Here is a 22,168-nt window from a genome sequence, read left to right on the forward strand (position 1 = left end):
AGTCCATTAATGGCTGTTAGCCAGGATGGGTAAGGAATGGTGTCTCTAGCCTCTGTTTGTCAGAGGGTGGAGATGGATGGCAGGAGAGATCATTACCTGTTAGGTTCACTCCCTCTGGGGCACCTGGCATTGGCCACTGTCGGAAGACAGGATACTGGGCTGGATGGACCTTTGGTCTGACCAATATGGTCTTTATGGTCTCACTCATATGCAAAGCACTGGAGGATTGGGATTCAAAGGAAAAAATACATTGCACTTGCGTAGTATTTTGATACAGCGCCTAGCACAATGGGGACCCAATCTGGTTGGAACCTCTAGGCACCTCTGTAATAAAATACATTTCAGATGCAGTTCCTGGTGGTATACAAAAGTGGATAAAGCATGATTTGCCCCATTTTACAGTCAGAGGAATTGGGGCAATAGAAGGGCCTATGATCTGGTTTTCACACAGCTGTTGGAAGCCTATAGATCCATAAGGGGCTTAGATCCCTCTCTCCCTAGTCCAGTCACCTAATTGCAAAGGTATCCTTCCCCATGCTGCCTTTTGCAATAATAGATTTGCTAAAGCAAATTTGGGTTCCAATCGGAAATGCATTCAGTGTCCGAGAAAGGACGGGGAATAGGGCAGGCCAAGCCAGGCCTGATTCACCACTACATTACTCCCTTTTTACTCACCAGCAGAACCCCAGGTTCACACTGGTGCAAAACTGAAGTACCTAATCTGTACATAGCATTCCCCCGTCTTGTAACTATTACAGAACTATTTGGGAGCTGCTTTGCCCACTGCCTAAAGCAGTAGAATGATCAGTTCTATTCAAGATATCTTTTGAAAGAAGGGCAACGACAAAAGCGGCAGCTCATGTACTGGAGGCATTTAAACAAGAAGACAGGGCATGTAATTACCCTATAGCCCAGATTTTCTTAATGGAGAAGGCAAGTGCAGTACATGTAGTGTTGCACAGCTTCTCTAATTAGATAATCAATGCCTCCTTTAAGCAACCTTATTGTTAAAGGAAGTTGTCACACTGCTCTCCATCAACCAAGTTAAATTCATAGCATTTAATCTTGTGTTCTTTGCAACAATCTACACAGATAGGAAGAGACATTTAAAGGACAAATCAAAAAAAAGAACAGTTAAGAACTAACCCCCGGAAGTCACATTACAAGTCACTGATGGCCAAATATTTATAAATGCTCTCCATTCAATAGTGGGACAGTTCAGTCCTCTGCAGGGCTTGAATTAACAGCTCTTTTTTAATTGTGAGAGGGCTGGTAACAGGGTGGAAGGGTCTGGATCCCCTCTCCTGCCTCGGTTCACCTGGATTCAGAATCCCATCAGGATGTGCTACAAGGCTCAGTCCTCTCCCAAGTTTTCCTGGAATCATGGGGAGAACTGTACAAACAGGGTCTGGTCGGTGGTATGACTGAAGGTTCTAGTGATTGTGCCGGTGGTTGGGAAGGATTCTCAGGACTTATTTGAATGTACCTAGTGTGTGATTTAGAGGATTATCGTATGCGATGTGCTGAGAGAAGCAGATACAGCAGAATCTCAGAGTTATGAACACCAGAGTTACAAACGGACAGATCAACCACACACCTCATTTGGAACTGGAAGTATGCAATCAGGCAGCAGCAGAAACAAAAAAAAGCCAGTACAGTACAGTACAGTGTTAAACTACTAAAAAAATAAAGGGAACGTTTAAAAAAAGATTTGACAAGGCAAGGAAACTATTTCTGTGCTTGTTTCATTTAAATTACGATGGTTAAAAGCAAAATTTTTCTTCTGCATAGTAACGTTTCAAAGCTGAATTAAGTCAATGTTCAACTGTAAACTTTTGAAAGAACCACCATAACATTTTGTTCAGAGTCGCAAACATTTCAGAGTTACAAACAACCTCCATTCCCGAGGTGTTTGTAACGCTGAGGTTCTACTGTAGGCACAACAAACAGCTAGACTGATCAATAACGGACTGGTGTCGGTCTCAAATAGACACTGGGAAAATGCTGAAGGTAAAATAACCCTCCAATGTCAACACACCCTTGGTTTTATTCATAACAATTTACATTTATATAGCTGCACCTGTCATCCCTAAAGGTACTAAAATGCTTTACAAGTTTGCAGTACATACAGCACCACTGAACTGCAGCTCACAGATGCAAAAGTGTGAGGAGCAGCATTTTTGGGTAAAGACGGGCAGACCCCTTAAGAAAAGGCCTTGGGGACTTTAATATCTGTGCAGAGCAGATGCGTATTCTGAAAGACCCACAGACAAACTTCATGGCTATTTACCTACAGTGCTTTTGAAGGGCTGGAGTAAGTCAAGATTTAAGTGTGTGGTCCAGAACCAAGGGTCTGTATTCGGGGTCCTGAATGCTCTGCAGCAACCTGGACCTTAATTCTGTGGCAGCTCCTGCGCCCCAACACTCTGCCACAGTCCGGAGCCCCCTCCTGCAACCAAACTCTCTCCCAGAGCTTGCACCTCTCACCCCCTCCCAAACCCCAACCCCCTACCCGGTGAAAGTGAGTGAGGGTGGGGGAGAGCAAGCGACGGAGAGAGTGGGGGATGGAGTGAGCGGGGCGGGGCTTCGGGGAAGGAGTGGGGTCTTGGGGAAGGGGCGGCATAGATCCTGGGTTGTCCTTAAATTCAAAAAGTGATCTTGGGCGTAAAATGGCTGGAGACCACTGGTCTACAGGCCCGGGAAAACATCACCACATTGGATTTACACACTGGGCACATTTACATGGTGATTTTCAGAGTCATGAGGACTAGAAACAATTTTTAAGGTGAAAGCTTAACTTGGGTGGAAAGGTGGATTTTGTGGCTGTGGTATCAGAACACACAGCACAGCCAGAATGTTGTGTCTCAGGGCTTGTCTACACAGTTTTGTACAGATTTAACAATATTGGCTTAGAAATACATACAGCTAAACTAGTACAAAAAGTACCCGCAGACAAACTGTAAGGCACAGCCTTGCACGAGAGATGGTGCGGAGGCACAACAGCCCAGTGGGAGCTCCAGGAGATGGCATGTCTGAAGCAGGCCAGTGCCTCCAGGGATCGAACAGGAAAGCAGCAGCTGATGTGCTCTTCCAAAGGGCACAGCATGTGCTCCCAACCCCAGGAGGGCCAGCTCTGTGAAGGGAAGAGCCCTGCTCCCTTTGGAGAGGTTCCTGCCACCCTAGGCAATAGCGCTGCTCAGCCCGGGGGCTCCCTGAGCAGAAGGGCTTTGATTGTATCCAGCCCCAGAGAAGGGGTGCGTAGGATGGGGAGAAAGGCTCCTTGCACCCACTTGCACTCCACTATTCATACCCAGATTGTGCCCAGCCCTGGGTATGTTTTCTATTCAGTAGCTAAACTATTGTATCCTGACTCAAGGAGGAACAACAGTCATCTTAAGAAGCTGCTAAAGGACAGTGTTCCCTGGGATCCTTATTTCTCTGCAAGCTGGATGTCAGCACCATTTACATCAAGGCTCAAGTGGAAGAGGAAGGAAAATGTACATAGTATGGCTTAGTTTCCATTTCTCCTCAGGTGGCAGGAAGGAAATTGCTTTCAGTGTCTAAAATGCAGCAAAGGAGAGGGATACAACTTGGAATCCTGACTGTATAGCACTAAAGCCTTCCATGCCAGCATTTTTACAGTGAAGCGAGTGCCAGTGGAGGCTGTTTGATGCAGACACCTGCCCACTAAGAACTGGACTGAGAGCACCAAACTCCTGGCACATAGTTACTATACAGTGTTACTATCACCCTGGGTTGGATTCAAACAGGATCACCGAGGAAGGTGAAGGGCAGTGGCTATACACAGCCTATCTTTTAAATCAGAACATACCTGTCCAAGTAGTTGACAATGTTGGGGTTTTTGTTTTCCCTCATTACAAGGATTTCATTAATTATAAGTTCTTTCTTGGGCTGCTGTTGCAAATTCATCTGTTTGATTGCAACCTAAAAGTAGGAGAGAAAAAACATACAAAGCATTAATATACTAACATCCCTAGAAATCTGCCAGTTGCTAGTCTCTGCTACTTAAGTCCGATTTTCAAATAAAGTTTAACACCACTTTATTATCTCAGGGTACTCAGCTGTTTTGTAACAGTGCAAGTACTTTCATCCAGTCCACTTCCAGAAGCGTTCAGCGTCGCAAGCAAAAAAATATGGAGAGGCAAGTATTTTCCTACTAGACGCCTGCATCATAGCTGGACAGGCTTGCTCCTTGCAGTGCTCTTGGCAAAATAACAAAATCGCTCCTTACTGCAACCTGGATTGATTTCTCTAAAAAGCTCATTCTTTAAGGAATCCGTCTCTCTTTATTTTGGATCAGCATCTTCTTTCAAATGCAAGTCAGGCTCCAAGAAATTTGTGGGACAAATTCATTTAGCTTAAGTGCAGTTTTCCAAGGTACTAATTTCACTCTGTTATAACTAGAGCTACAACGGTGAGCAGCAGTGTTCAGAAACAAAGTTTGGTGGTGTTTAGACCTGAGAGTCTGGTTCAGGCCCATCTCTAGCCAAAACTTTGGGGGTGGAGTGGACTCTTATTATAGTCTCTTGGTCTGTATCTTTCTGCAGTGCATCACTGCACATACACAGATGTGTGTGTGTGTGTGTGTGTGTGTGTGTAAACAGACAAAGTAGACAGAGATCTCATGCAATGTGCTCTTTGCCATTATATCCAAATAGTCACAATACCAGTGTATATAAAGGCCAATTCAGGCACTCTTACTCATAGTATAGCCATGTAATGGTTAAATCAATGGGACTGCTCAGCACGACTAAGCTGGCAGAATCAGTTTGATTGTGTTAACGTCGTGTTGGTTTTTTGTACAATATTTAGGCAAAGATCAAGTGAAGGGAATGTAGTTACGCCTTTATGGCGAAGAGCTATTTGCAGAAAAGGCAGCATTTCTAATGGATGGGAGCCCGCAAGGAAAATGCCAGTATAGATAGGTACGATCAGCGCTTATATATTATGGTGATAGATGCTACAGGAAACCCTGACACAGGTGAGACTAGAGAGAACGTGCTGCTTGTCAACAGTGTTTACAAAGCTGTCAAACTGCAGTTTGACAGTAAAACATGCAGTGGTGACATTCGTTCCCTTAGGACAGGAGGAATGAAAAACAGAGGGCATCTGCTCCAGACCTCACAGAGCTGGAAGACAAGAAATCCCTAGATCAGGGGGATTTTAACCACCCATATATCTGTTAGATAACAAACAGCCTAACAGTCAAAGAGATTCCTTTTACAAACAAGACAGTTTTATGACACCTGGAGTATAGAACACAGCCAGAGGAGAAGCCATCCTGGATCTAAAGAAGAACTGGTGAGAACCTAGGAGCACAGGAATTGCCAGACTGGATCAGAACAGCGGTCCAACTAACTAGCCCCACTATTTTGTCTGACCGTAACCAGTATCAGAAGCTTCAGAGCAAAGAAGGCCTCTAAGTACATAGTTATGGGATAGCCTGCCCCCGCACTCCCCTGGGAAAACTTCTTTCTAATCCATTAGTCAGAGTGTGGCTTATGCACCGAAGCATCCAATCCTTCCAAAATTCTGGTTTCATCTTTTGTTTTTAATTCGTACAATAGTAACTCTGGATGTTCGTTATCCATATAGATGTAGAGTCTTTTTATAATCCTACTAAATTCTTGGCCTGTTGTATATTGTGACAAGCAGTTGCACAGGTTACATGCATTGCATAATAAAAATATTTCCTTTTATTACTTTTAAATGTGCTGCCATTCAATGTCAATGAACTTCAGAATAATAGGAAAGATTGATACCGGTGTCCAAAAATGACTTGAACTCAGCATAGCAAGGAATGGGTTAGCGGAATACAATGGTTAAGGATTGCAGGAATGTAAAGTCTAGGGCCTGATCATGCTCTCACCATGTTGAGAACCAGGAGTTACTGGAAGTCATTTAAGTCCATGGGTTACACAGTTGTGTACAATGGGTTTGAGTATCAATATGGAACTCGGCTAAGGGATCCTAAGAGGCAACATACAGGCACAATAAACTTTCAAACTACTTTTCCAAAGGAATTGTAAGAAACAAGCAGCTGCCAACATGGTTCCCCTTTTCAAAAATGTGAAGTCAAACTTTTATTAGTGCTTTGTCATCTCACCCCTTTTCAGTCCCTAATACAGTGTCAGCAAAAAGCAGATAGTTGTAAGACTACTGGTATTTAATTGTTGGCTTTGTATAGTTGCAAAATGGACCCATATTTCAAGTACCAATAATACTACAAACTTTCCCGTTTATCTCAATACTAGCTTCAGTATTATTAGAATGAACATTATTCTATCATTGCAAAATTCTTATTTGTCTAATAGACACGTAAGATATAGGACCTTATTTTCTGAGGTGCTGTGACCCCATCGTCATTAGTTTATGGTACTGCCCATGATGTGCTGGGTGCTTTCTAGACATTCAAAATGGGATGGTACCTGCCTCAGTGATCTATCAGCCTTAGGGCAGACAAGCAAGTAGACAGAGATTGTATTGGGAAAGGGAAACAAAGATTTTCTGTGCAGGTCAATTAGTTTCACTGTAGGCAGTGGAAGAAGAGTGGGTCTTTAAGGGGGACTTAAATGAGGATAGAGTAGATGGGCCCTTCTATGGAAGAGCTCAGGGAAAATGAACTATATAGGTAAATATACAGTATGTATGTTAATATCACCTATAATGAGTATGTTTTTACACACACACACACACACACACACACACACACCCATCCTCATGGCTGAAAAAAAAAATGCTTCCAAATGTGAAGTTATGCAGGGTGTAGAATTTAGGAGCACCTGGTTTTTTCCAGTCCTATGCTCAGACCACTAGCCCAGGCCCCTCATTAAATTAAACCAAGCGTTCTCATTAAAAGCTAAATGTCATGAATCTTTGAAAGAAGCTCTATGTTTTGTAGTGTCAATGTGAAGAAATAATCTGGCAGCACTCACCTCCTGACCTGTAGCTACATCCATTGCAGTATATACTGTGCCTGAAGCGCTAACCAAAGAGGAGAGAAAACACATTATTAGTGCTAAACAGCAAGAGTGATATCTTTACATAAAAGAAGAATTTTCCAATCCATTAAATTTTTTTCTTAAATGAACATTTCATTTCAACTCTGTTTCCACACAACATTTCCAAGAGTAAATAGCAATCTGAAATATTTATGAGCAAACCCCGATGGCTAAGGAGTGATATAGAATATATTGAGGAACTGGCTATAACGCAACAATCTCCTGACATGGTTAGAGTCTTGGACTGAACCTTGTTCTGAAAAAAATCACTAATTTGGAACATGATTTGATCCCATCTAAACTGACACGACAGCACCAAGGCTCCCCAACATGGCAGAGATTAAAGGGTAGACTGAATCAGTGAGGCAAGACAGACATGGCAATCTTCCCTTGTCTTTAATGGCCCAAAGAGAGAGAGAGAAAAGCCTGCATAGTTTTAAATGAAACAAAAGTTAACTATCTGTACACTCACTACTGGGAGAAAACATTTGTACAATAGATCAACAGCCATCTTAAAAAATGGAGTAAACTTTCAGTAAAGAAAGAGGTAATACATCTGATACGCCTTCTCCTACACCCCACTGCGAGGGGACACAAAACCAACGCGGCGCAGAGAAGGTTAATTCTGAAAGCAAATCTGTAATTTGAAGAGGTTTTGTGCACTGGAAATAAGCGGTTCTTTCCCTGCACACAGATATATTTAGCCACACGGTCATCTAATGACATATATTTTAATATTAAACAATCACACAAAACCTCACAGTCACTATGACTCAAGAGTATGTGGGGAGGGGGAAGGAAGGAAAATGTTATGATAGTGTTTCCAGCAAACAAACCCAGCTTGGGTTTTCGGCTGTGTGTATACTGAGTGGGGGGAAGCAGCATATACTAACCCTTGTCCGATCTTCTCAAACCGTGTGTATTTCTTTTTGGGGTCACCCACGCTCACGATACTTCCTTTAAAAAAAAAAGGGGGGGGGGTTTAAAATTCTCGTTATACACTAATGCAAGAGCAATCCATTATGCATCAAGGCCCCAACCTCAAAATGACCTCTGCATGGGTAAATGCCTGTGGCTGCACTGGGCAGATGCAGGAGCTGCTCACATGGAGTTCTCTGCAAGATCAGGGCTTAAAAGAGAACTAGTTTGCTGGAAGGCCATAAGCTTCATTGTCACCACAGTTAACATGCAGTGGATGCTCATACTTTTCCCAGCAGCATGGCTGCTCAGCTCCCTTGTAGAGGATACGGATTTGTATTTAGTAGAGCTGGGCAGAGGAAAGTATTCCAGTTCACAGCGGATTTTGATAGCTGGAGATCTGGTTTCATTCCAATTTGGAACAAAGCCCCCAAATGTTGAAGTTCTCCATGGAAGGGGACAGAACCCTCACCATGGGGCAGACTGCTTAAGGGGCTGCCCCAGAGCCACACCTTGGAAGCCAGGGGGTCCCAGCTGAGGGCAGATTGCCTGGTGGGCTGCCCCAAAGCTACAGACCCTGGAAGCCCTGGGGATGCCTGGTTCCAAGGCAGTCTGCCTGGCTGGCAACCTGGCAGGAAACCAAGCAGGGTTCTGAGAGAACCCTTCCTGGTTTCTAGAGGACCTTTGTCAAAAATCAGTGGAGTGTTTTGATTTCAATTTTACTTGTCCTTCCAGTTACTGTCTGCAAAGAGTTTTGATCTTCACAACACCCTTGAGGGGTAAGGAAGTATCATCATCCCCCTAGGAATCAGAGGGGAAATTAAAGCCAACCTTTCCGAAAGCACAGGCAGATGGAAAGAGCCAAAGAGATGCCATTCTAGGGCTTAATATGGGAATTGGGAACATAAGGGTTTTTCAAAGTTAGTGTTTGCAAGTTACCTGAGCAGTTAGCATATGGTGGGATTTTCACCAGTGCCCAGAACTGAGCAACACCAATTAGATGCATAGTAGCCTTTGTAGACCACTTTGCATTTAGTAATGAGGCCTGGAAACCCAGTGGCGAGCGATGTAAAACATGCTATTTTCAGACATCACTGGGGCGCGGCCAAACCACAGGATCTGGGGCAGACAGAAGTAATGGAGAGGAACAAGGGGGCAGCCCAACTACTCAAACCGAGAATTGAAACCACAATTATAGAAATGACCTTTGCTCCTTGAGGATGAACTGCTGGGCAAGGGCTCAAGAAACCTCTCTTCAAGTGTAAGGCATGGGCCTTGGGTTCAGACTGTAAGTTTGATAACTGCTAGAGAGGGGTAATGACAGGATTTAGGAGGAGTTGTGATATTATTAAACGTTGGCCTTAATCTCTGCGTCAGTGTCCTCATCTGTAAAATGGGATAATACTTCCCTGCCTCACAGGAGGTTGGCAAGATTAGTAAGGTTTTCAAAGTGCTGCATATGTGCTAAAAGTTCTTAAAATCTTTCTATATTTGTAGTTGCAAGAAAAGCTGTTAAACTTTGCCAGAAGCTGGGAAAGGGTGATGGGATGGATCACTTGATGACTACCTGTTCTGTTCACTCTCTCTGAAGCACCTGGCATTGGCCACTGTCGGTAGACAGGATACTGAGCTAGATGGACCTTTCATCTGACCCAGTATGGTCGTTCTTATGTTCTTAATTATGTTTGCAGGAGCTCTAAGTGGTTGTCAGAAGACCCATCTATGAGCCAACTTGAACCCCAGTATGAGCAAGTTCAACTCTGCTCCCTTCAATAGAATTACACTGGGGAGACAATAGATGGCAAACTTCCAGCAAAAAAACAATCTTGCAGCTGCCAGAGGGTGTTGCTAAAGGCACCAATGTGAGAGAATTAACACAGTGCAGAACATGTGGCCCTTTAAAGCAGATCCAGCAAGGCTGACACATTTATACAACATAGCTGTAGTGACTTTGCAAGTGTTGCACTCACATTACCTTAAATTACTCAAGTGATTCCATTTAGTAGCCTTTTGTTACACAATAGTCACTCCTTCGCTCTTTGGGGCCAAGGAGTGTCTTTTGGCCCTGTGTTTGTGCAGCACCGAGCACACTGGGGTCCAGGTCCGTGACTGGGGACCATGGTAATACAGATAACAGTAATCACAGAAATATAGGGCTGGAAGGGACCTCGAGAGGTCATCTAATCCAGCCCATTGCGATGAAGCCGGACCAAGTCAATCTAGACCAGCCCTGACAGGTGTTTACTCAACCTGTCCAATGATGGGGATTCCACAACCTCCCTTGGAAGCCTATTCCAGAGCAGGACTTCCCTTATAGTTAGAAAGTTTTTCCTAATTGACTTCAGAGGCGCTACCCTAATTTATACCAGCTGAGGAGCTGGTCCTGGGTTTCATTATGATTCATAATTTGTATTACAGTTGATCTGCAAGTTGTGTTGTATTGTCTTACATGTTTAAATTTTGCTTGTGCCAATTGACTACTTAAAAGTCAGAGGTTGGGGACCTTCACAATAGCAATTTTACCCAGGCAGTTAAAGGGAGCAGGGCCTGGTAAAAGCTTGTGTTTAAGGGAGTGGGAATTTTAGTGAGGAAAGTCCCTTTTATTTGGTTTTGTTGGGAAGACGGGGGGAGATTTTCCGAGGGTTGCTGGTGGTCTCAGCTGTACTGTATTGCTAATGATAAAGGCACCCACAGTACCAGAATGCTTTTAAAATGTTACAAATAGAAAGCAATTGTTGAAACCATTTGGAGACATGCTGGAAAGCTGGGCCTATATTTTCCAAAGCAACCAGTAATTTGGGGCATCTCGATTTTTGAGACCCCTTACCACAGCCTGATTTACAGAAAGTGGTGAGTGAGCAACCGACCCGCTGACCATCAGTCCCCTTCAAAAAGGTGCCTGCCTCATGTTGGGCACCAGTCACTTTAGGCCATGGTCTCGATGGGAGGAGAGCAAGGAGGAAGTTTTCTAGCTAGATCCTTTTGCTGATTTTATTTAGGGTGGTTTTTTTTTTGAGTTGTAGTCACGGTAATAAGCTTTGCTCACCTTCAGCCTAACAAAGTTAATTATAATTATCCTAGAGTTGAGGAAAAGCAACATCTAGGTTGGCTTCAGCTTTCACACTGAAAAAAATATATATATGTATATATTCAGGGCCTAATTGCCACAGGGTTTGAGCATCTGCAGCTCCCACTGGGCTTCACTTGCAATCATCATGCTCAGCATGCCTGAAAATAAGGCTCTCGGTGCTTAAATTTGCACTTGAATTGGTCACTGAATAACACAAACATTGAGTCATAAAGTGAAGTCTGAAGTGAGAAATCTCAGAATGTAACTGTCACAGGATCTCTGCTTAGTAAGGATTTGGGAACGGAATTTGCCTCTAAGCCACCAAATAAATCAGAATATGGATTTTAAAAGATTACATACTTAATTTTTCCAAGATTTCTTCATCTGACATCTTCGGCTTTTTCTTCTGTTTCTCTGTATTCCTGGTCATTGTGTCAGGGGATGTTGTGTTGTTTTCAGAGGGTGAAGAGATAGGCGAGGTGGCCACATCTCTGGTAGGAGGTGGTGGAAGGGGCTCTATCACAGAACGGGTGTATACCTTTGTGTTGGGGGAGAAATATGTTTTATTAAAGGAAGATTAAAAATAAAAGACCTCTATGCACTAGATGTATGTCCTTAGCAGTAGCATGTGCCAAGCAATGAAAGAAATATTACTACAGTAAGTAGCATTACTACATTAAGAGCTCCATGGCTGGATGCATGGAGGCTGCTCCATTAAGCTGCTCTATGAAAAGGTATGAAGTAATTTACTCCTCCCCCAGAACAAGGAGGAAGTAATTACGGGTATGCCTCCACTTTGAGTGGGGAGTGCTTCCCAGCTCATGGAGACACACTCATGCTAGCTCTGATCACCTAGCATGCTAAAAATAGCAGTTTGGCTGCAGTGACGTGCAACGGGAAGGCTAGGTGCTCCAAGTATGTCCCCATCTGAGACCATAGACACGTATTTGGGGAGGCTAGCCCCTCCATCTCCTGCCACCCCAGCCATATTGCTATTTTTAGCATGCTAGCTCAATCAGAGCTAGCGTGAGTATGTCTCCTCGAGCTAGGAATCACACCTCCAGCTCAAAGTGTAGACATACTCTGTGACTCTGGATCACAATTTGTTCTCAAGTATGTTCCTGGGGCAGTGCAGTTGTGCACCACCCCTTTCCCTGGCCAGACTAAAGTTGCAGTCTAGCCCAAAGTGGTGAAATCTGTAGGAAGATTTCTAGCTTGCTCACTGATTTTGTGTGTTCAGGTCGTGGAGCTATCACTGGGGGTGGAGCAGCATCATCCTCGTCATCTTCATCTTCTGAAACCGGCGGAACTGCAGGGGTCTCGGATACAGCCTTCACATTCTGCATTTTGGTTAAAAGACAAAAGATACCCTTTGGAGTCCCAGAATTTTTTAAATCACTCCTCACAGAAATGAAATCACGCTTCTAACATTTAATCCCTTCAAATCACAACAGGAATTATCATCAAAATGGGTTTGACAAGAAAGCGTGGTCAGATCTCTTGGACTATGCTATAAAGTGACAATTTGATGTCCTACACGTACAAACACTTAAACCCACTAGGAAATTTATGGAACTATTCACATGAGCACATGGATGTTTGCAGGATCAGGCCCTAAAAAAATCCATGAACCACGTTTCTTGGACTCTTGAAGGCTTGCTCAAACATTCCCTGTTGGATAGTGATGCACACTGGAGGTGTGGGAATCGGGGTAATTTGAGATGCCTTATGCAGCAACGCCTCAATATCAGATATTTCTGGTTGCTTATAGAAATAGTATTGCATCATAAATTACTAGCTAAGGCTCCAATCCTGAAATGTCCCTGCAGGGAACCTGTTACAAGCTTAACCAACACATTCCATTTCAAATAAGTTTATCAGAAGCCCTCACTTAAAAGAGACGCCTGCCCAGAAATTAGCATCATGTGGGTGGAGAGTTCCACTGGGTATGGTTTGACCAAAGGTGTGTAGGAAAGAAGCATGGGAGACACACTGAGTAAGCAGCTGGCAACTTAATCCTGAAAATAACCTAGAGAGATTTGGGGTACTGACTGGAAAGAGTAGTTGGGTGCTGAGAGCCAGAACATTGTCCCCTGTTTGATTCATTCTCAGGGGAACAGGATTTTCTGCATTCCTTGTAAATAAACAATGTTGCAAAATACCAGACTCCATCACCGACTTCTATTCCCAACTGGAACAGCCCCAGGGCCTCAAACTTTGACTAGCTGCTCAGATCAACAGGGGTATGAAGTGTCATCGAAGGTGATGAAGCTTTACACATGGTCAGATTGCAGAATGCGGCTAAGTCAAAACTATACTTTGCTACATGATTTTTTTTCATTAAATGAAACCACAAAGCCAGATAAAAGTGACTGCAACTGCACATGGCTGTATGAAGAGACTGATCTTTAGAAGCAGGAAAAGCTTGTTTCCACATTAAAGCGATCAGTGCCTCGGTTTCCCCTCTATAAAATGGGGATAACTTATGCTCATGGCATACAAACAAAAGTCAGACAAAAAAACATAAAATACTCTTTCTGGAAAGTTGCAACATAACTACTTTTATTCTTAGAATCCAGAATGATAACACACAGTAAGCAAAATCAGAGATAGACAAAGCAGGCTGCTCCATAAGACAGCAAGGCACAACTCACCCCACCTTGTTCTAGAATTGTTCTCTGCAGACTACTGATGACTGATTGTATGCTTCCCTACAGACCCCCTAATTTACGAGCAGGAGCAGGAAACACCCCACCCCACTCAAAGTGATAGCTTGCAATTCCAACAAGTTTCTCAGTGCACCACAATAATAATATTCTTTCATCTGACTAGGCTCTAGGTGCTCCAGGCAGGGACTGTCTCTCACTGCACATTTGTAATGATCAAAACTGAATGTCACAGGATAGAAGTCAGTTTGATCTAGAGATGTGTCCAGGAAACAAAATTTTGGATGTAGATCCAAACTGCATAGTTCAGGGGTGTTTGGCTCCCATGTTTTGGTTCAGGTCATCTAAATCTGATCTAGTACAAAGTACATTGCAATTTTAGGTAAGAGGCTTCCGATTTTAGGACTGGACTTAACAACAGTATGTCCAGATCCCATATTTTATACAGCTCCTGCAGTGTGGATATCTGACTTGTTTTTAATCTGGTCTATATGTGCTTAATACCTACGTCCCTGAAAGCAGCACGATTTAGGCGTAAAATGTTCCCAAAGCAAAGCAACTAGTGGTGACGTGCATATCCAAAACCTCATTATGAAATATACAGGCTCCCCGCCGTGCCAGAAGGCATCCACCTCCATGATCATTAGCATTTTGGTCCTGTGTTATAAGCAGTGGCCTTACTCCTTTTACGTGAAAACCATGTAAAAAAAAATTATTAAACAAAAATACTCAAACTGATGGATCTGAAAAGTGCCCCAGCCAGGAAAATCCAGCTAACTCCATGTGTTGGAAGAGCGTTCTGTAGAGCAAGCAGTTTCTCTCTCCAGCAGATGGTTGGCATCAGGAAAAGTACCTGCCTGACAGCTCTGGAGACAGAAGTTCTCTATTTAATTGTCAGAATGGGTCCTCTGGCAGAGGTAGTGGCAGCAGCAGTGTAAGCTTCTCACACACACATGTGGCTTGGAAGGGTCAGTTGTGAGTGTCTGCCATTTTTTAAATATGTCCAGGCTCTCCCTTAGGTTCTTGGAAGTCCTATGCAAAGTAAAGCATGGCAGACATCCATAACTAGCATACCGGTCTGGGCGAGTGGAGGGGAAGGTCGGACAGCTAGGCAAGCCAGAGATACCTGCCATTAGGGGACGTAGGAGGGTTTTAACAACAGTAGGGGTATGGGCAGAGTTATCGGGCACTTGTCATTAGTGAGGATGGCCGAATAGGAGGAGAGTTTACACATAGGAGGGTGTTGATTCCCCTCCCACATTTTTTCCAGAAGCAGCAGGGGTGGTGTACAAACCACAGTAGGTCACTGAGCGGTGAGTGCTCAGAAGAGATATTCCACAGAGCAGAGCCCTTTGCCCCACCAAGTGTCACATGCCTTCAACCAGTCTGATCTTGAGGGGACAGAAAGTGGTTCGGTCTCCAGACACCTTAATCCCTTGCTTCTCTGAGAAGACGACTAACAATGGAGCACTGAGTCTCCAGACACCTTAATCTCTTCCTTCTCTGAGAAGACGACTAACAATGGAGCACTGATGGTATTTTTTGTGACTAGGACACATGTCCCACTTGGAATTGAACCAAGTCTACCAACAGTCATCAGATGATAATGATCTGGGACAGATCTGAATAGGGCTCCTAGAGAATAAAGGGCTCCTTCTTCATTTACCATTCTCCTGAGTCATCATGTCACCCAGCTACAGCTGACGGTAGTTTTCAGGCCTCAGATTTGTTTTGTAGGGAAGGTACGCTTCAAGTCTAGGGACTGCGTGAGTTTTTCCCTAAGTGTGGCAAGTAAACAGACAGGCTCACTACTTCTTTACCAAAGATATTATTAAAAATGGCGACCACACCTGTGATTAGTGTCCCCCATCCCCCCCCAAAAAAACACCTTTTCCAGCAGATTCTCTCTCTGGGACAACCTTAAGTGACGGGAATAGATCCTGGGCAGATTGTTAGCACAGCTAAAGCATGTTGCTGTGCCAACAAAACAAGCGTTGGCAGAAGCACCACACTGATTTTAATAACCAGAGTAATAAATAACACGGCTCTGGGTACAGATTAACTTCCTTTGCAGTGTGTGTGTTATTGTCTCACCTGCTGAGAAATGAGACTAGATTGTTCTCACCTAAATGGATGGCTGAGATCACTGCGGCCTTGGCTCTATATCCTTACAGTGATACCATATTCTCCAGCAGCAGTCAGACACTGTCCCCTGCACTGATGCTCTGAAAGGTCTGTATGCCACCCCTTTCCATATTATGGTCAGGGTTGGGTCCAAGCCATGATGTTTGGATCCAGATCCACACACTTTCCCAAAGTTAAAGGATAAGGCTATCAGATTTAGTGTTGTGGATCAGGCTCAATATTGATAGGTCCTACTTCAGTAATACATACAGGATAGAGTATCTGTATGGATCTATAAAGCCTTTTCAAATCTGATAGAGAGTCCTTATTTCTATATATTCATAACTGAAAAATAATACACTTCACAATCCCTTCCTACATAAAGGGACACAGTCAACAAACAAAAACCAAAATCACTTCTGCCTGAATTTTTTTTTAAACTTACTATTGATAGAAGTGACACCCTAAACTGACTATAATAAAGACTGGTAAAAACAAAAGTTCTCTATTTTTCCAGTTTCCTTTGTGTATCTGAGCACACTTTGTGTACAGTCAATTTCACAGTTTCCCTGTATTGTCATTTTCCTATTTGTGTGGGACAGAAATGGGACACTTTTTTTTTTTTTTTTTTTAGTGTGACTGTAAAAACCACAAAAATTAGCAAGGACTACTTACGGAGAAGAATAGAACCTGAAACTACTTTTATTTATTATTTTGAAATACTATGATTTTTAAATCTAGTCTATTACTTTACAAAATAGTGACTGTATCAAAGTGTATATTTCCCCTGACCCACCACAACAGTTACACTTGTCCTCATGCTTTAGGTTCGTTTTTAGTTTTGATTGTTCAGTTTTCCACCAGTTCCTTAGAGCTGGCAGAGAGACAATAATATGACAATATTAAACCAAAGTTACATTTGTAAAAGTTCGTAAGTTTAACTGACCTTAAGTCTCCAGCCTCCCTCATGCATTCAAATACTGAGGGGCACTTGCTTTATCAAAATTTGAGGGCCTAATTCTGCAAGGCATTGAACGTTACCTGAGGAGGTTCTGACTAAAAAATTAGTAAGATAAGGCTACTGAGCACGTCACAGAATCAGGCCCCAGGTCAACAGCCTGGCAAGATGACAGCTTCCGGCTTCCTTATTAGATTGTTAGCACAGTTAAACAGTTTAAGTTACTAATGACAGACATATTTTTACAACAAGAGGAAACAGTTACAAAAGCTTACAATGCAAGTTTTCCTTTTCCTTTATAAGGCAGACCCAAACATAGTTGGATAAGGATGCACTGCCTCTGGATGAAGAGACAGCAAACTCGCTCCAGATAAAGGTATTGTAGTGAGGAAATACAAGATGATGATGGAGCGGTTATATTTTTGTAAATGATTTTATTAAATCCTTTTGTGTTTGCTTACTTAAAAAAATACCGTACACACACATACCCAATGTCCGACAAATAGCAAAACTTTTAAATTGTATCTTCTCAGTAAAAGGAGGTGCTGAACTTGTGCTGTAATGGTTGGAGTACAGGTCAAGAAGAGAGAAGACTTTTCATTTTATTTGTCAAGATTAATTTAGTTAATCATCAACAGTGGTTCACTAATCAGACCTTGCATGCTAATAATTAAATTTGGTCAGATCATAAACATTTATTGATACCTGATAAAAAGCAGGCTGGCTTTCATTTTCCAGATTATTTTGCATAGGAGAAACTGCTGTTCATTAATATAGAGTCCAGAAATAGATCTGTTTCTGTGAACGCAGCAATATTCACTAACAAAAATCACTTGGAATATAAAGCAGTAAACTCAATAGCAGAGAGTTTACAGGAAAAGGAAAAGAAACACTTGTAGGCCAGAATGACAGGCACCCCAATTTATATCAATTTTTACAAGTTAAGATGACAATTAACACTGCTTAGCAGTGTTCCCTCTAATTTTTCCCATGCATGTGCGGAATGAATTTTTTATGTGCACCAATATGGAGGTGATGTGTAACACCTTCATATTGGTGTACATAACAAAATTTATGTGGCAGGGGTGGGGCCGAGGGATTCAAAGTGTGGGAGGGGGCTCAGGGCTGGGGCAGAGGGTTGGAGTGTGGGGGGTGTGAGGACTCCAGGTTAGGGTGCAGGCTCTGGGGTGGGGCTCGAGATGAGGGGCTCAGGGCTGAGGCAGAGGGTTGGGGTGCGGGCTCTGGGGTGGGGCTCAGGGCTGAGGAAGAGGGTTGGGGTGTGTGGAGGAATGAGGGCTCTGGCTGGGGGTGCAGGCTCTGGACTGGGTCATGGGTGAGGGATTCAGGGGCTGGAGCAGGGGGTGGGAGGGGAGGCGAGGGCTCGGGGGGGGAGGGGATGAGGAGTTTGGAGTGAAGGAGGGGGGTCTGGGACTACAGCGGAGGAGAGAGAGGACTCTCCCCCCACAGCAGCTCCGGGCTTGGGCTTATTGGGGCTGGGCGCGTCTCTGGGCCGCAGCACAAGTGAAGTGGAGCGACGGGCCGCGGGGCCCCTGTTGAGCGTCGGCCCGGCGCCATGGCGCCATGATAAACCCAGCACTGGCCGGGCCGGGCCGGGTCGGGGGTGCCCCTGCAGGTCCAGGGCTGGGGGAGAAGCATCTCTCCCCGCCGCAGCCGTGAGCGCCTGTGCAGAGCTTAATAGGCTGCTGCATGGCCACGCGGCTCTCAGCTTAGAGGGAACTTAGCTGCTTAGCCACATTTTGGGTAGCCTAGACGTGAAAGAGGATGTTTACATTAAATATAAAAATGTCTCTACAGCTACAGTTTTATTTTATGCACATTTTTAAACTTAAAGTATAAGAAATATATGAGGTTTTTAAGGTCAGGCTTGACAAAGCCCTGGCTGGGATGATTTAGTTGGGGTTGGTCCTGCTTTGAGCAGGGGGTTGGACTAGATGACCCCCTGAGGTCTCTTCCAACCTTAATCTTCTATGATTTTATGATTCTATGAAAGAAACATTAATAAAAAACAAAAAGCTCACCAATGTATTTGATGAACCGTACTCCTCTGCAGATTTATCTGAAAACAAAACAGAACAGATACAATTGGAATTATTATACATTACTTGGATTGCTGCCCAAGCGTGCCAGGCACTGCACGACCCCATAGTGACAGTCACTGCTCCTAAGAACTTTCAAGCTAAACAGAGGGTAGAGGAAAGGAAGTATTATCCCCATTTCACAGATTGTGAATCATGGCACAGAGTGATTAAGGGGTTTAAGTGACTTGCCCTGCATCACACAGCAAGTCTGTGGCAGAACCAGGGATTCAACCCAGATCTCCTGGGTCCCAGTCCAGTGGCTTAGCCCCAAGACTCCAGACTGGCATACTGAGCCCCATTAATACAAATGGAAAACTCAGAAGTGCTCAAAGGTGTTTTTCTTCAATCTCTGGCCTCTAAAGAATGCAAGGTTAGCAGATGATCAGGAACAGCTTAGCACTTAAAAAAAAATTAAAAAGGGCAGAGTATTGTGAAGCAGGCTTAAAGTATGGTTCCAGATGTAGATATTCCCTGTTTTTGTCCCACTACTAATGTGACACCTTTTGTTCAGAAAAGTCCAGAAATGCTTTCCAAGATATACACGTCACTTCACCCGGCACTGGAATGCAGCCATCTCAGATGCTGAGCCACCACCAGGGGTGTTTGGTGGGTAACAAGCCTGTGACCTTAGCTGGTAGCAACAGCAGGTTCTGATCCTCTATGTAAACCAGCCCCTACTGTAGGCGTAATACATGTAGCCAGGGCTTTATGCAGGCTTTTCCAGAAGGGTAAAAATGACAGTGAACAAAAGTCTGTGCAGAAGAAGTCAAGAAACCAAGGGACTGAGCACGGAGCACACAGACACCAGCAGGGGAAGCTATTACAAATTCCAAGACATTGCTTGCTTCTTTGACCAGTTTTGAAAAGAGGCCCCAGAACCACGACTTCCCCAGCCCCAATCCCCAGACAGTATTTGGTCCTGCTATGCGGGCAGGGGACTGGACTCGATGACCTCTCGAGGTCCCTTCCAGTCCTAGAATCTATGAATCTATGAATCTATGAAAAACCTCACTGCCACAGAAATGCATTAATCATTTCAAATCCAATTAAGTTTAAGAAAACACGAGGCTATTTTTCAAGATTCCTGACTTTTTTGGGGTTGCTACCTATGAGTGATATATGGCTGGGAATTTGTCCAGGTTCCTCACATGCCAAGAAAAGTTTCTGGAGGAAATTAGATGTGACAAAGGTTAGCGAGTTCACCTGTGAGATAAGGAAACCGGAAATCTAAAACTCTGCAACCATAATGGGGACAAATTCCCTGCTCCCTGGGGTAAAAAGGTGCAATCCCCTGGAGCTACGTCCTAGGGCCCTGCGCTTAAGACGCCTTAACCATAGTGTACACAATGCATCCCTCTTAAATCCATCCTGAAACTAAAGCTGGTGCAGAATTTAGCTGCCCTCTTACTAAAGGAAGTCTCTGACTGGGAGCAGATCTGCCTGTTAGTTTCTAGGTGTTGGTTTTAGCCCATAAAGCACTATGTGTTTTGGGACCTGCCCAGTTTACAGACTTCCTCATTCACAACTGCAGCAGTTTGGCAAAGGGATTAGAGGAGACATTCAAGCTGGATTTCAAAGGAGAAAGGCTGCTGGCAGAGCAGAAGAAAATCACATTTCCTTTGTAAAAACAACTCTCAAGGTGTTTTGGCATTTGTTTGTTTGTTTATTTTAATTTTTAAAAGAAAAATCACAAGGACTTATCAGGGAGTCACACTCAGTAATGCAGAATCGGAGATTTACCACATACCTGTGAAACTCATGTACTTCTGACTGTTGGAGGTCTTTTTGGAATTGTAGAATTCTAGCACGTCGAGCACGGCTTGGGGGTTTTTCTTCTGCTCCGATTTGGTGATGTTGGAGGTCTGCAATAACCGAGCCCACTGCTCTGGCATACCCTGTTTGAGACATTCCAAGCAGTTACCACCACACTCTTGGATGCAGTCTACACTCAGCCTAAGGTTGTTTAAAACGTTTAGTTCAGCCACTCAGTTGCTGGGATTTTTCATTGTATGCGAGAGGGCTCATTGGATTAACCCCTTCTCATCGCCCAGCAACCTAGGTTTGAAATCTAAGTCCAGATACTGCAGTCGGATCCATGCAGGGAAATCCTCATGCTCATGTGGCGTTTAATTGAAATCAGCGGGCTCTGAATAGCCCCGGAGCTCTGAATCCCAAAGTTCAGATCCAGCTCCCAAAGTTCAAAAGAGGAAGAGGCAGACCCAGTGTTTTGGTTCAGTAAGTCTTCTATGCAATACAAGAAATGTACTATTATGTGACTGTCCACTTGTAAGAGGACTATCATGGTAATTTAGATTGTAAGCTCTTTTACCACATATTTGCGCAGCACCCAGCACAATCGGGGCTCTGATCCTGATTCAGGCCTCCTGGTGCTACTGTAATGCAATATTTCAATAGGCACCAAATCATATTTTGGCCCAGTGCTGGATGTGACCATGTGGTAATTCTAACAGCATCTAACGGAGTGTCTCCCAAACATTAAAAACAGAATTTCAACAGAGAAACATGGCTTTAGCCACAAGTGAAATAAATTTGGCGACCACATTTGTCAAGCTCACAAAAGACACTGAATAATTTGGTATTATTGATTTTCATACCAGTGTGTTAGGGACTTTACAGACTGGCCTCAAGATATGGCTCCTCCCGCCTCAACAGCTAGTCTACATTCAAGAATAGATTGGCGGATCTGCTAGTCAGATGTGACAAACTGTTGCATTTTGGTTAGCTCAGGAGAGCCCCAGAGGCAGCCATACAAACTACTACTGTAAGCAAGATTACAGCATAACCTGGCCTCCCAATATTCTGCACATCAATAAAAAGGATAATGCGAAATAGATGCCATTAGTCTTAGGAAAGCACATGTCGCACACTAGCATGAGTGTTTGTGGGGAGCTGACTGCTTCCTAAAGGAGAGGTCTGGAGCTCAGTGAGACATAACTGTCAGGGACAGATTAACCGTCTCTGTTGCTCTGGCCCAGCAATGCAAAAAAAAGCTGGTTCACTGTCCACTTCAACTAAGAACAGGTAGTAAAAAACTGGCCCACAGACCATCTTTCTGGAGTGTATTGGCGCCAGGTTTGACAACCAGGCAAAACGTCCAGTAACCAGGTTCCATCCTTAGAGGTTTTTAAGGCCCAGCCTGACAATGCCATGGCTGGGATGATTTAGTTGGTATTGGTCCTGCTTTGAGCAGGGGGTTGGACTAAATGACCTCCTGCGGTCTCTTCCAACCCTAATATTCTATGATTCTACTCCTGAGGGAATTCTGTGCCAAAAAAACAAAACAAAAAATT

The 22,168-nt window shown here is 43.8% G+C and overlaps 1 protein-coding gene across 1 annotated transcript in view; it reads right to left on the bottom strand.

Moving 5' to 3' along the window:
• Positions 1-22,168, bottom strand: part of PAK1 (p21 (RAC1) activated kinase 1) — an 84,668-nt gene that overhangs the window by 23,821 nt on the left and 38,679 nt on the right. The window contains exons 4-10 of the mRNA XM_024200642.2: positions 20,605-20,752; positions 18,798-18,835; positions 12,234-12,350; positions 11,371-11,548; positions 7,916-7,979; positions 6,957-7,005; positions 3,833-3,945 (exon numbers count right to left, since the gene is read on the bottom strand). Of these exons, the coding sequence (XP_024056410.1) occupies positions 3,833-3,945; positions 6,957-7,005; positions 7,916-7,979; positions 11,371-11,548; positions 12,234-12,350; positions 18,798-18,835; positions 20,605-20,752 (707 nt within the window). The remainder of the gene's footprint in view (positions 1-3,832; positions 3,946-6,956; positions 7,006-7,915; positions 7,980-11,370; positions 11,549-12,233; positions 12,351-18,797; positions 18,836-20,604; positions 20,753-22,168) is intronic.

Source organism: Terrapene carolina, unplaced genomic scaffold (assembly GCF_002925995.2).
Source record: "Terrapene carolina triunguis isolate 2854851 unplaced genomic scaffold, T_m_triunguis-2.0 Scaffold97, whole genome shotgun sequence".
NCBI lineage: Eukaryota > Metazoa > Chordata > Testudines > Emydidae > Terrapene > Terrapene triunguis.